General features: G+C 52.7%; 1 protein-coding gene across 2 annotated transcripts in view; it reads left to right on the plus strand.

Annotated features, from left to right (window-relative positions):
- The first annotated feature begins 265 nt into the window (after positions 1-265).
- Positions 266-13481, plus strand: part of EPHB1 (EPH receptor B1) — a 48154-nt gene continuing 34938 nt past the window's right edge. For both annotated transcript variants that reach the window (XR_014885386.1, XM_085232551.1), the window contains exon 1: positions 266-540. Coding sequence is in view for 1 of the 2 variants with exons in the window: in XM_085232551.1 (XP_085088677.1) it covers positions 483-540 (58 nt within the window). In the remaining variant the exon portion in view is untranslated. The remainder of the gene's footprint in view (positions 541-13481) is intronic.

Genomic DNA, 13481 nt, shown 5'->3' on the forward strand with positions numbered 1-13481 from the left:
CCCTGCAGCAGAGGGGCTTCGGGGCGCGCTCTGTGCCCGCTGCCGCCCGCCCAAGGTGCCGGGCTCGGCTCCCCCAGGCCCGGCCCCCCCGATTTACCCCACTCCGCGGGCGCAGCCCCGTCCCCGCCCGCCCCGTCGGATCTCCCCTTCCGGCCGCCGGAGGGCGCCGTCGCCCTTCGCACGGCGGCGCGGGGCGTGGCGCGGCGGGGCGGGCGGGGCGCTGCGATTGGCGGACGGGCTGCGGGGGCGTGGCGGGCGGTGGCGGGGGCGGGCGGCGGCGTGGCGGCGCTCCACACTCGCGGCGGCGATGTGACCCGGGCGGGCGGCGCGGTCCCGCGGCTCCGCTCGGCGCGGCCCGGCCCGGCCCGGCTGCCTCCCGCCGCCCATGCCCTCCCGCCGGCGGCGGCTGACGCCTGCGGAGCGGCGCGCGGTGCCCGGGGAGGCCGAGGCTGCGCGGCGGGGGCCGCCGGCCCGGGGCGGCGATGGCTGCGGATCTGGTGGTGCTGCTCTGCTTGGCCGCCACCGCGGCCGCCGTGGAAGGTGAGGCGGGGGTCGAGCGGCCGGGGGCGGGAGGCGGCTTCGGGATGGGGGCCGTTCCGCCGGGAGATCCCCTCGGAACCGCGGGTCCCGCGGAAGGGCTCCGTGCCGTGCTGGTGCGTGGCGGTTCGGGGAGGAGGAGCGGTCCGCGCGGTGCCGCGGGGCTGCCGCGATGCGGAGCCGATCCCCGCCCCACCTGTTGAACACCGCGGGTTCACACCGCGCCTCCCGCATCTCCAAATCTCCGTTGGTCGGGCAGCGAACGTCAGTCCTTCCCGGAGCGTTGCACGTCGGCTCGGAGAGCGTCGCGATGCGCCTTGTCTCCTGCGCGACCCGCTGGCGATGCTGTCGGTTGGTATCGCTGCGGCTTGGGAGCAGCGCACCCCGCTGTTCGCGTGCCGCCCGGAACCGGGGTGACCGCGCTCAACGCAAGGCGACGGCAGCGCTGGACGAGCTGCGCGCATCTCCGGTACGGGGAGTGCTGTGGGGTGTCCGCGGGTCAGAGAGAGCCCGTGTGCGGCTGCTGCTTCGCCCACCCATCCCATCCCTGGCGAGTCGGCGGCTGGCGTAGCTTCGCTTGCTGGCAGCGGGTTTGGTGATGCCCCAGAGCCGTTCCCGCAGCCCGTACGCCCCCGGTTTCCTCTCCCGTTCTTTGGCTCGGGGCGCGCGTTTGCTGCTCGCGTCCTTCGGTTTCCACCGCTTCTGCCCGGTGCTGTGTGGGGCGAGCGCTCCCCCGCAGGGCTGTTCCTGCTGCCGTGCCCGGGGCTGAACCAGGGATGTATCTCCAGAGATGTTGCAAGACCTGGGCTTCTGTGCTACCCAGAGCCATCTCTTTTCTTTTTTACTACTTCTATTTTTTAATTTGCATAATCTGGAAAAGGAAACCCAAGAGAAAGGAAGAACCTGGGCGCTGGCACGAGGAGCGTGCCCAGATCCACCAGCCCGAAGGGAGAGCGTTTTGTTAAGTCATGGGAACGGGCCCTCGCCCGCAGATGCCTGCGCTGCTTTTTTTGACTAATTGCTGGTATCACTGACTCATTATTCCTTGTCTCGGTCGCCTTCCTGTTTCCCGCGTGCTTCGAGGCTCGGGGACGTAGGCGAGGGGAGGATGAAGTTTCGGCGTCCCTGGGCGGTCCTCTGCTGCTTCCCGCAGCAAACCATCGCACTGGCACCACACCTGCGGCTGAATTCCATCTTGTTTCTCCTCCTTAAGGTGAAGGTCTTCATTTATTTTTTTTTTTTCCCCTGCCTTAATCAAGGCTTTGAATTTCAATTTCCTCGAACGCAGTGCAGCCTGCTGAAAGTTGAATAACTTACGAGGCTCTGGTGGCCTGTGAGAGAAGAAAACAAGCGCCAGCAGTGATGGAGAGATCAGAAAAGCACTGCTGGAGATGGAAAGCTTGTGCCATCGCCGATATTTCTGTGCTGCTGGAGATGATCTTGGAGCAGCTAATGCAGAGAGGAGCCCTGGAGGAACTGTTGGAAGGCAGGCATGGGGCGCAGGCTGCGCTTCTGTTTCGTTCTCTCCGCAGTTGTTGCCCGGCTGAAGGCAGGAGCCTGGGCTCACGGGATGCCTCTGGAGGATGCTGCAGCACTCTGCTTCTTCTGAACACAGCGGCACGGCAGTCGTTAATCGCAGGGCTGAGTAAATAGCTGGGAGGGGGCGGGGGAATGCTTTCCCCCAAATATTCATTAGGATCTGAAAGCGCATTTCCATTTGACCTTGCTCGCTTTCTGCAAACACTTGAGCCGTCGAGCTTGGCACGCATGAATGCTCGTGCAGGGTGAATTGTGTTCGCCAGCAGTGGTGTGGAGCAGCACGTCCTGGGCTGCAGGAAACCCAGAGTCAGTGTGGTGGGGCTGCTGCGGGTCTCTTGTGCCATGAGAGCTGGTGGCTCCCAGCCACGGCTTGCTGCTGGGCCATCTCTTGTCACCATGCATCTTCCAGTGAGTCCGCATAGTGAGAAATGGTGAGAAAAATGAGATGTGTGTCTGTAAGAGCCAAAGACCCCGTGCTTTGTATTAAAATGTGTTCAACGGAGATTAACTCGTTCTGCTTAATATTTATTACTGTTTCATTTTGCTGGATGTTGAGACTTGCAGAGCTTTGATGAATGGTCTGAAAGATTCTGCAGTTTCCCTGTAGTCAATTGAAGTATCCCTATACTCTTTGCTGAAAAAGCTAATTTGTAATTTCCTATGTAATTGTCCTCCTGATTGTCTGCTGAGGGAGTAACACCGCCCCAGAACGCAGCACGGAACCTGGCCACCTGTCCCCCTTCTCATCACCAGTGCCTGGTAGTGGATGGGTTCCTGCTCTCCCTTTGGGTATCCAGCTCCTGGGTGCTGCATGGGCAGCAGCCGCAGAGCCGTACCACCGAGCATCCCCAAGCCAGGTCCAGAGGGAAAGCGCCAGCCTGCTGCTAGCGAGCATCGTCCCTCCTATGAATAATTGAAGAGCCTCACTGTTGAATATTTAATTACAATAATATTTGGTTAACGGAGATTGTTGGTCTCCTTTTGTGCGACTGAGAGTTGCTGTGAGAAAACAACCCATTAAAAAAAAAAAAAAAGCTGTTGGCTATGATCATTGATTTTAATCTTTTAACTGATCGGTTACTTGGTCAAAATTAATAAATTAGCTCAGCTCTATTAAGGCTCTTTAGTAGTTAATCTCGATGCTTCTAAATAATTGTAGTTTTGCCCACTAATCCAGCAGCCTGGTGTGACCTAATTGCCATGACTGCGATCTGCTTGTAACAAATTGCTCTGGGTCAGAGGAGATGGTGGTTCATAAGGGGACCAGGAGAGGCTTTGATTGGATATTGGGAGAATTTCTGCGTGGAGAGGGTAGTCAAGCATTGGGATGGACTGACCAGAGAAGTGGAGTCCCCATCCCTGGAAGAATTTGTGGTATGTGAACGTGGTGCTGGGAGGTGTGGTTGAGTGATGGGACTCAGGAGGACTGGTTCATGGTAGGTTTTAGTGATCTTGAAGGTCTTTTCTGTTCTTGGTGGTTCTATGGCCATGGGAATCTGAGGCTGCTGATCTAGATCACAGCCCCAAGGGGAAGAACTGGATTTAGGGCTACTGCTTTTGGGGATGCTGCCTCTGACATCTCCACACCCCTTTGGTAGGAGACAACAGCAAGCTTTGTCCATCCAGAAGAGTGGTTTTGGATAACAGTTGTAATTTGCTTATATTCCTTAGTAAGCAGGTGGATTCCTTTCAAGGCCTTTGCAAAGTGGGAAGGGGGGAGGGGAAAACACCAAAGTATTAAGGTTTTTAATTTATTTACTTATATATTTTGATTTGGAAATAACGATGCTGAGCAATTAAGGGCTCGGAAGGCCTCAGGTATGTGCTTGTTAGTGCAGCGAGAGAAGCATTTAATATCTGGGGAGGCATCAAGACAGCATCGCCGGCATTCAGAGCTGATTAAGCTGTAATTTATGTTGCAGCAAGGTAAAGTGGTTGCTGGGAACAGGCAAGAGGCTGTGGAAATCCTCGTTTTTAGGCCATTTCCTCTCATGTGAGCGGGGGCTTTGTCACCCATTGTGTAGGATTTTTTTCCAGAATATGGAGTCCTGATCTTCTCTCAGCCACACCACCAACATCCCAGACACCCAGGTTTTGGTTACTCAGATCTCAGTTGCTTTGCTTTGAGGTTTTGGTTTCTGTGCCCAGCTTTATTTTGATTAATTTTTCTCTGCCTGTGAGGAACATCCAGTTGGAGCCCTGTTGTGTCTCCTCAGCACTTGGGCCTTTACCCACAGGCCATGCCCCTCTCCTAGAAACACATATTGGGTCTGCCCCTTCCTGCTGGTGCAGAACCATCTGCTTCCCTCAGGGACTGATGTTTTACAGAGGCTTTTTTTTGTTTTTTCATTTTTTTTTTGTTCTGCAGTCAGCTGCAGGGCTTTGACTGGAAGCCCACGCAAGGCCTGGCTGGGTGGGGGTGGGCTGCACTGACTTATTGCCATCCTCGTGAGAGTCCTGTTAATTTGGGGATAATTGCTTTTGGCTTGAAAGACGGTCGGTCAGTCACCGTGGAGGAGCTGGATGGGTGTGAATTGCATCTTCCCATGGAAAATGAGGAACCCAGAGAAAGAAGGGTTGAAAAAAGGAACGCTGCATTTGAGCTGTGTGGGGAAAGGGATTGAATGCGGGGCTTTCAGCTGTGGGAGGCTGCTGGGTATTTTGTGAGAGGCTGAACCTTCTGGAAAAGCTGAATATTTAGGAAGGCTTGCTTGTGTCTGAAGAAAGGACTTTAACCCCAGGGGCCTAGAGGCGTCCACCGGGGACGTGGGCTTCTGATTCCATTGGCCTCACAGGACTTGAGCTTCTCCAATCCAGAAGATTCCCTGGATCCACCTGGAGTTGCTATCTAACACAGGAGTGTCTTTAGGAGCCGGAGATCAGGCAAACTTGAAGCAATGGCTTCAATTTTATAAATCTTCTGGAATGGGAGGATGTGATGGAAATCAGGCATGTGGATAGAGGAGCAATTTCCAGAGAATTCCTTGAGGCTTCAGCTGTGTTTTTAATTTGAAACAAATGTGTTGGAAATGAACAAAACTTAGCTTTTCAAGATTACCAGAACAGCTGGCTGTGTTGCCAGAAGTACGCTGTTTTCAAGCAGCAGAAGGCCTCTGTGCAGCAGCTCAGAGGAGCCTGACCATGGCTGTGTGGCTGCTCAGCCCCTCCATTAATTATATTTGATGCGATGAGAGTCTTTGCATCCTCTTCAGTGCTGGAAATCATGGGTTGCAGAGGAGCCTGGGGCTACAGAGCCTCACCATCTCCTGGGCAAAACTCTGCATGCCTGTGGTGAAGCTGCCCATAAGCTTTGTGCTGGTGGGTAAGCTCAGCGGGGAGGTTTAGGTTGGATATTAGGATGAATTCCTTCACGGAAGGGGTGATTAGGCATTGGAATGGGCTGCTCAGGGAGTGGTGGAACTCCCTGTCTGGAGGTATCTAAGAGATGTGTGCACGTGGTTTAGTGATGGGATTCTTTAGGTCTGGTTGATGGTGGACTTGGCGATCCTGAAAGTTTTCTGACCTGTGGCTTTTGCTGTCCGAGCCTTTACACTTGCAGTGAAGTTGCTGGCTCAGATCTAACTCTACTGAAATCCTCAGGCTTTTGGTGGAGGAGCTGTGATGTGCAATGAGCTGGCTCTTGCCATGCCGTGTGATAGGTACAGCCTTCTTCTGTGTCCAGGAGTAGATTGTCTGCTCCTGCTAGCCTGGAGATGCAGGCTCTGGCTGTGGTAGGCACTGGCTGGTGGGATCTGCAAGGTCACCAGCTAGTTGTATTCTATCACTGTCTAAAACTTGGCTTTTATTATTCCTCCCTACACCACACTTGTGTTATTACCGAGGCGGGAGGCTGCTGCACTGAAAGGCCAGCTCTCTAGCCTGCTGGAGGCTACAAAAAGATGCTCATTAACTTCAATAGCCTTCAATGGAGGCTGGAGGAAAAGGGCTGCTTTGAGGAGGCTGCTGCTGCGGGCACCCTCCTGCTCTGCCTTTGTGAGCCATGCCCGGTGTGGAGGAGCAGCGTGCCAGGGCTGGGCTGCGTGCACAAAGCTGGCCAGTCCCTGTTCCTCCTAATAAGGATGGGAAATTTGTGCTTTTACATCTGTCTGCTCGTCAAAGCAGCTGCTCCAAGCGTCTCACATCCCCATGGGATGCATCCTTGATCCCACATCAAAGAAGCAGACAGGTTGTGGAGCTTTGGTGCCTCCTGGTAGGGAGCAGCTTCTGTGCCACAGTGAGTCTGTCTGTATTCAGGTGTGAAGGTACTGTGATGGAGTGCAGGGATCCTCGCAGTGCTGCACCAGCAGCCCCAGAACTGGGGTGGGTGTGCTCCGGGTGCTGATGGTGAGCTGTTCTCAAAGCATGACCAGAGTTTCTGTCTTGAAGCACGTAGGGATGATGCAAGCAGTGATGCTGCTGTGAAATGTGAAAAGAGTGAGAGTACTTTAATGTTTTTCTTTCTTTTAAAATTCTTTATTAACTAGAAGTCTGATAGTGGCAGGGAGAAGTACCTTCCCACACCAAATGAAACGGGGACCGACTCCACCAGGCTGGCTTGATTGCTTCCAAACACAGCTTGAATCTACAGCCTGGTGGATTTTGGAGGTAGTTTGCTGCAAAGGCATGTTTTTATTTATTTATTTAAAATCTTGAAATGTTCGAGGGAGGCTGTGATGCCTCAGAAACACTTTAAGTATTCCTAATAGGTTATCTTGAAAGCTTCCATAAGTCTTGAATGAATCAAAGTGCAAATGTTTATAATGCAACACCCACACAGACGAGGAGATACATTTTATGAAGGCAAGAGAGTCAGAAAACAATAAAACATCTTTTATGAAGTTGGTGAGAAACTTATAAACTAGGTGAAGTTTGACAGCATATGAAGTTAATAGAAGTTGTGAACTTGAATTCCTAGGCTGGTTCTCACATCTTGCTCTTTATTACCCTAGATACCAACCCTGTGTTTTTAATAGTTCACTTCATCAGGGTGAGTGTGGTTTTGTCTTCCTAAATGAGTCTTACAGTCAGATTTTCACCTATCCCAAAATCCTCAGTCGTTCACCAAGGAGGTTTCCTTGGGACACAGCCCAAGGACCAGCAACTCCGTTGGTGCCTATTTGGTGTCCCCATCTCTAGTGGACATCATCCTGCTGGAGAGAGAGTGCCTGGAGTCCTCCATGGGGATGGGGATCTGGCTGCAGTTATTCCTCGTTAGGAAATCATGTGATTGCTGATGTCAAATGTTGTAACTAATCACCAGATTACTCCCTTTAAGATGGGAAAGTAATTAAAGATGTTTTTTAAAATAAACTTCCCACCCTTGGATCTGCTGGGATTAATATCTGTGGGGGTGTAAATATTTAGTTTCCAATGACTTCTCTTATTTTCTCCCTCCTTTAAGCAGTGATGATAAGCAATTGAAATGAGACAGCAGTAATGGTTAGACTCTACAACATCCCAAGTATAACTGAAATTAAAGATGACCCAGAAGGGGAGAAGAAATTGGGCTGCTTCTAGTGCGATGCCCAAAGCAAGCTTACAATCTTTCAAAGTTAGTTTTGTCCTGAGGTTGTTGTACCTCCTTCCTGATGGAGCGCCTGACATCAGAAGGGAAAGCTGGTGTGGGCACTGGGAGTTGAATGGATGGTCTTCTCTTGGGCACCGTGCTCCTGGTGTGGTGCTTGGTTGAAACTTCAGCCTGGTGTGAGTGCTGGCTTGTGATGCTCCTGGCTTGCCTCTACCCATAGGGCTCTCCTGACATCTACAGGACTCAGGCTGTTTGCAACGAGGTGTTCTCACGTCTGCATTCCAAACGCTGTTTTGCTTTGCAACTTTTTTCAGTGTTTGCTGCGCCGTTGTAAAGATGGGAAGGCGGGTGAAAGGAAGATGAAATCAGAAGGAAAATACGGAGTTAGGCGCAAAAGTGGTTTTAATCGAGTGCCCTGTGGAGCTGCAGGTTAAAGGGATGCTGTAGCTCATCGTGCACACAGCTCTTAGCAGCTGAAATCCTGGGAGTTGCCCAGGGCTCTGCCTTCAGCCAGTAGGGGGATCAGAATTCACCTTTCTCATAGGTTTGGGTAAAAACTAAGTGAAATGCCAGCTCTGCTGCTGCACCAGCAAGCTGCCCGCAATGCACAGGGTGGGTGTGCATGCACTGCCTGTTGCCCAGGCGAATTCCTCAGCACCTGTGGGGCTTTGGTCTTGCACTGTGCCATGCTCGCAGGATTTCCAGGATGGCATGTGTGCCTCGGGGCTCCCTCTGACAAGGGTTCTTTATTGCAGCTGCAACCTGGGGCTGTTGCTCGGCTGCCTCGGCCTTTCCTTAGCGATTGCGGCTGTCATTAGTAACTTTGGTCTTTTTGTTTCTTTGCCTGTGCTCTGGAAAGCCTTCAGGGGTTTTTTAAGAGGAAAGGGGCTGGGGAGCATGTAGCTTTTTGTGTTATTATTATTATATATTATTATAATTAAAACATATTTTTAGCAGCTGAAACCCAAGCCCGTCTGGGTATTTATACAGCAAGATGTTTTGGATGAGGAATAGGCCAAGACAGTCACGTGGCTGGGGCCAACATGAAACAAAAGAATCCATTTATTATCCAGGCAGGAAATTTGTTCTTCTGGATGCTGTAGCTGCAGACATAATGATTTCATTTCCTTTGGTTCGCCCAGATTAATGGCTTGCTCTCTTTTGTTTGCGTGCCTGTGTTATTTCTGCAACGCGGTTCCCCCCAGCCTGTGCCTGCACGTGTGAGTGCTGTGCCCCCTATCCTCTGTCTGTCTGGGGGTTTGCAGGGCTCCTTGGGGTGCAGGGTGTGGGACAGGAGCTCACTGGGGCTCCTGGTGCCATGGGACCCATCTGCGTGGTGAGCCCACAGCAGGTCTGCCTCGAGGGCTGAGCTGTTGGGTCGGAAATGGTGGTTCTTCCCAACTGGTGGCAAATGGAGATTTCTGTAGGGAGTGCAGGTGGTGGGAAGAGCTTATATGGTCACCTTATAGAGCGTGTCCTCTCCTTGACCCATGTTTATGGGTGTGCTCTTGGAAGCCTCCAGCTTGGCACACCCAAAGTATCGGAAAGAGTTGCATTTCCGCTCCTCAGGGGCCAGGATGAGGTGTGGGGATACAATCGTGGTTCACTCTGGTGGGGATCTGTGGATCTGTGCCATTGCTGGGTCCTATTGAGCATCTCCTGCCCGTGGGTCCCAGCAGGGAGCTGCTGGTGCTGCTGCAGGCTCCGTCAGAGCCACGGGCTGCTTTTTGACACGGACACTACAAGATTAGCGGCAGCTTTAATTGCTCCCTCTTGCTTTTTGAGTGTTTGCCTTTTGAAAGCAATGTGACAGGCAAACAATGCCTCCGCATTGTTGCCGCTCGAGCAATCTTTATGGGGGTTTGGCACAGAGCTTTTCATTTACTGTTGGAAGTGCAGTTGCAACGCTGCTCTGGATTTATCCAGGGTGACCCAGCGGGTTTTGCACACTAGTGTGCGTGGGGCTGGAGTTGGGTGTTTAGTTGGCAAAGACTCGGGACGCATCCCACTGCCTTTGTGCCCAGCTCTTCCTTCATCTTCCCTTTGGTGTTTGTGCTATCTGCTGTAAAAAGGAGTGGAGAGAAGTAGTTCTGCCATCCTAGAGGAGGTTTCCTCCACGGATAGCCCTGAGGTTTCACAAGGCTGCCGTGGGCACACGTGGGCCTGGGCCTCTGCAGGGTTGCCCAGGTGACAGCATCTATGAGGATGTGACAGCTCCATCATGCAGACGGTGATGAACAGTAATGAGACCCAGAGCACAATGTGCACTTACAGTGATTTATTTCAGCAAGGAAACCACAATCAGGGAGGATGGGTCAGTGTCATCAGCAGGAGAGGTGGTATGGAGATGAGCTTATGGGCAAATTTATCATCAGCTGACACTGCTTTAAAAATGAGCAGAGGCAACATTGCGTAGAACAGAGCCATACCATACCAGTCCCCTTGCCAGGATCTGGTGGGATTTCAGCCCAAGTGGTGGCAGTGTCCCCGTGATGTGGGCAGGGGCTGCTTCCTTCTCCCCTCGCATAGGGAAGCCCTGTGGAGACAGCACCTGCACCTTGCCTTGGGCTGACCCCACTGTAGCATCCTCTCTGTGCCCTGCGGTTGGTGTGGGACAGGCTGCGGGGTCTCCAGGGGACACCAGTCTGGGAGAATTTGGGTTTGGGTTTCCCTGCCCCTCTGGTGCTGACTTAGAAAGCTGTTTGTGGAAGCTCTGTTTTGCAGTCACACTGCTTCCTGCAGAAATGTTTGGGCCGGGAGTGATAGCCATGCGGAGGGAAAGGGGAGTGTCCCAGCAAGGGAAATGGTGGGGGGGGAAAATACCCGTCCTCAGCCCGCTTTGGCCTGGCTCCCGGTGCGCAGATGGCTCTCCTCCTGCCTGCTCTGCTCCAGCCTTTTCTCAGCATGTGCTCGTGCAGGCGGCTGGGCCGGGGGCAGGAGTGTGCACAGCCGGCTGGGAGCCAAGTGCACCTCCTTCAGCCTCCTCCTCTTCCTCCTCATCCTTCTCCTCGGCTCCTCAGGCCAGGAGCACATGCAGCACAATGCCTGGCACTGGCGGCATTGCATGAGCCTTGCTTTTGAAGTCTGTTTCCCTCCTCTTGGAATATATGTGGGTTTGCTTGCAATGTGCTGATGGCTCATTCAGGTTTTCTTTCCATTTATGTTGTGCGTCCCCCCGAGATGAATGCTCCCTCTGCCCCTGTGTTGCTCTTCCAGAGAAGTAGGTGAGTGCTGGCTGTGCCGCGTGTTGGTCATGGAGCTGGCACTTTCCCATAGCTTGCTATCCTGCAAGCCCCCCTAACTGCAGAGGTGTTGGGTGAGCATTTTGCCTTCCACTCAGGCCCTCTGCCCCTCCAAGAGCTGTTAATGTCCCTCCCAGCCCCACAGCACAAGGCAGTGCAACACTGACAATCATCTGGAAATGTTGGCTGATGTGTTGGGTTATTTACCCTGTAGAGCAGCTGTCACACACATGTACCTAGAGGCTGCTCAGAGTGATAGTAACGTGTTTGGGAAAGGATGTGGGATGGCGATGGAATGCAGGCGCTGTTTTGAGCAGATCTGAAAGGTTTGGTGGGAGAAAAAAGGAAAAGCTGCAGAAATGTAGCTTTTAAGTAGGTTCTCTGCCCACCCTGGGTTGTGGTGGGCAGGAGGAAGGAAAAGCAAATACTTGGTGTAGGATTTACCCCCTCTGCTGACCTCGGGCTGGTGTTAATTCAGTGTTGCTGCCAAGAAAGCCGAGGTCCTGGCTGCATCCTTGTTTTGGAGGAATTGGGATGGGCGAAGAGAGGTCGCTTGGTAGCCTGCAGTCAACGACCCATACTTGTTTGCTGTTTGAGCAGCCCACCGTGTTTGTTGCTCCCTCGGAATCCTTTGACTTTTTGAAATAAGATCCGGTAAATAGGGGCAGAATGGGTCTGGTATATTGGTTCAATGAAGCTGATCACAGCTGTGTCCCTGAGCTTGTGGCCATTGGGACTGTCTTCAGAGGCGAGTGCTGTGGCATCCTAGGATGCTGTGCTGGGGGAATCACCCTGCAATCCCATGAGTGTGGACAGCATGTCCTTTTAATTTGTGCTAACATATGTAATGATGGGTGCTGTTGATGTCTGTGGCTGTTCTGTCTTTTCAGCTGTCTGGCTCTGTATTTATAGGATACCACTTCCAAAGGAATCCCAGTTGTTCAGGAGAATGCATCCACCAGACCCATTAGGCTCCCTTGCTTCCCTCCGTGCTGCCTGGAGCTCCAAGTTTGTCGCTTTTGGGGAGCAGAAAATACAGGCTTGTTGGGTCTGGGATCAAAGTGCTGTGATTGCTGTGTGAGGGTTCAGAAAGCACTCCATCAAGGAGTGCAAGGAGAAGATGGAGAGGCTGCAGGCTGTGTATTCCAAGTGCCGCATCCCCGGTGCACCGTGCTTTGCCTGCAGCTACCCACTGCCGTTAATCAGATTGCAGCAGCCCCTGTTGCTGATTTATCGTCTCAAACCAATGAAAAGCAGCGGCTCGATCACTACCCCCTGAGAGCTCTGCAAAGCCTTTGGGCAGAGCAATCAGTGAGGTTGGTGTGGGAGAGCCCCGTGGCAATTGACTCATCCTTGCCTCCTGCAGGATGCTGTGCTCCCACTTGGGCACGAGTGATCTGGGTGCTGGGTACCCATTGCTTTGGGGCTGTGCATGCCCCAGCCAGCTGGTCTGCACCCAGGAACCCCAGTGGTGTGCATGAAGCTGCTGCACCCAGCTCCTGGTGTGGCAAGGGGCTGGTGCCCTCTAGCTCTTGGCTGTGGGCTGTATCCTCTTGAGATGGTGCTCGTGTGCATGGAGAAGGAGCTTGGGCTTAGCTCTGCCTTGGCACGGAGCCCTCCAGAGGCAGGGCCATGCGTGCCCTGGAGCTGTGCTGGAAGCTGGCTTGTTTCTCATGGGACATCTGCTGCAACGCTCCCTCAGAGTTTCAACCTCCACCATCTGTGTGCAGAAAAATTCATCCTGCAAGCCAGCCCTTCCATGTCACTGAGCTGTATCTTGCACTGGGGGGTGCTGCTTCTCCAGGGCGGTCTCAGCCTTTGGGAGCCCGTGCCCATCCTGGGACAGCTGAGTTCCTCTTCCGTGCCTTCTGGAGAAGGAAACAAGCGGCTGCCAAGCTCGACATATGGTGATTTTTGGGGCAGACTGGTAGAGTTCAGTGATGCTTGTTGGCAGCTCAGCCTCGAGAAAGCAAAGATGACAATTTAAATGCATAGTGACATTGTTCTGGAAGATGTCTTCCTGAAAGATAGCCTTGTCATTTTACAGTGTTGAATCGTTCCCCTGATGCTAGTGGTGGAAAAGCTGAGCTCTTGGGATGCCTGCATCTATCCTGGTGCCCAAGGTATTCACCAAAGCGCTGTGTCAGCCTGTGGAGCCTTTTGGGTTGCAAAACGCAGCTGTGATTACCTACAAATACTTCCATGAGGTCTTGTGGTGTGAGCTATATTCTGTTCATCTGCAGCTTGGGTGTGCCTGTGGCTATGTGGTACTGGAAACCTGCTTCATCATCGTGGGAACATCTGAGCTGTGCATGTCTGGATCACACTGAGTTGCCTGTAACATGCTGTTTGGAGGCCTCCCGTGGCCTCTGATGTCTTGTGTGAGCTCAGTGGATTAAAACTTGTTCCCAAATTTCATAAAATAGGTTTATAATTTGGAAAACAAGGTATTGAAAGCGCTATCTTCTTTCTCTTATCTTTGTTATTTGATTTGGTCCCCTTTGTCTTTTTTCACCGTGATGTGTGCCTTTTTTTGTAATTTTCTGCTGCTTCCTTCCCTCTCTCTTATCTCTCCCTCTGCAGTTCTCTCCCTGATTCTCTCTGTTCCTCACTCCCTCTCCCTCCCCTGTGCAATC

The sequence above is a fragment of the Meleagris gallopavo genome, chromosome 11, assembly GCF_905368555.1.
Source record: "Meleagris gallopavo chromosome 11, MGAL_WU_HG_1.1, whole genome shotgun sequence".
Lineage (NCBI taxonomy): Eukaryota > Metazoa > Chordata > Aves > Galliformes > Phasianidae > Meleagris > Meleagris gallopavo.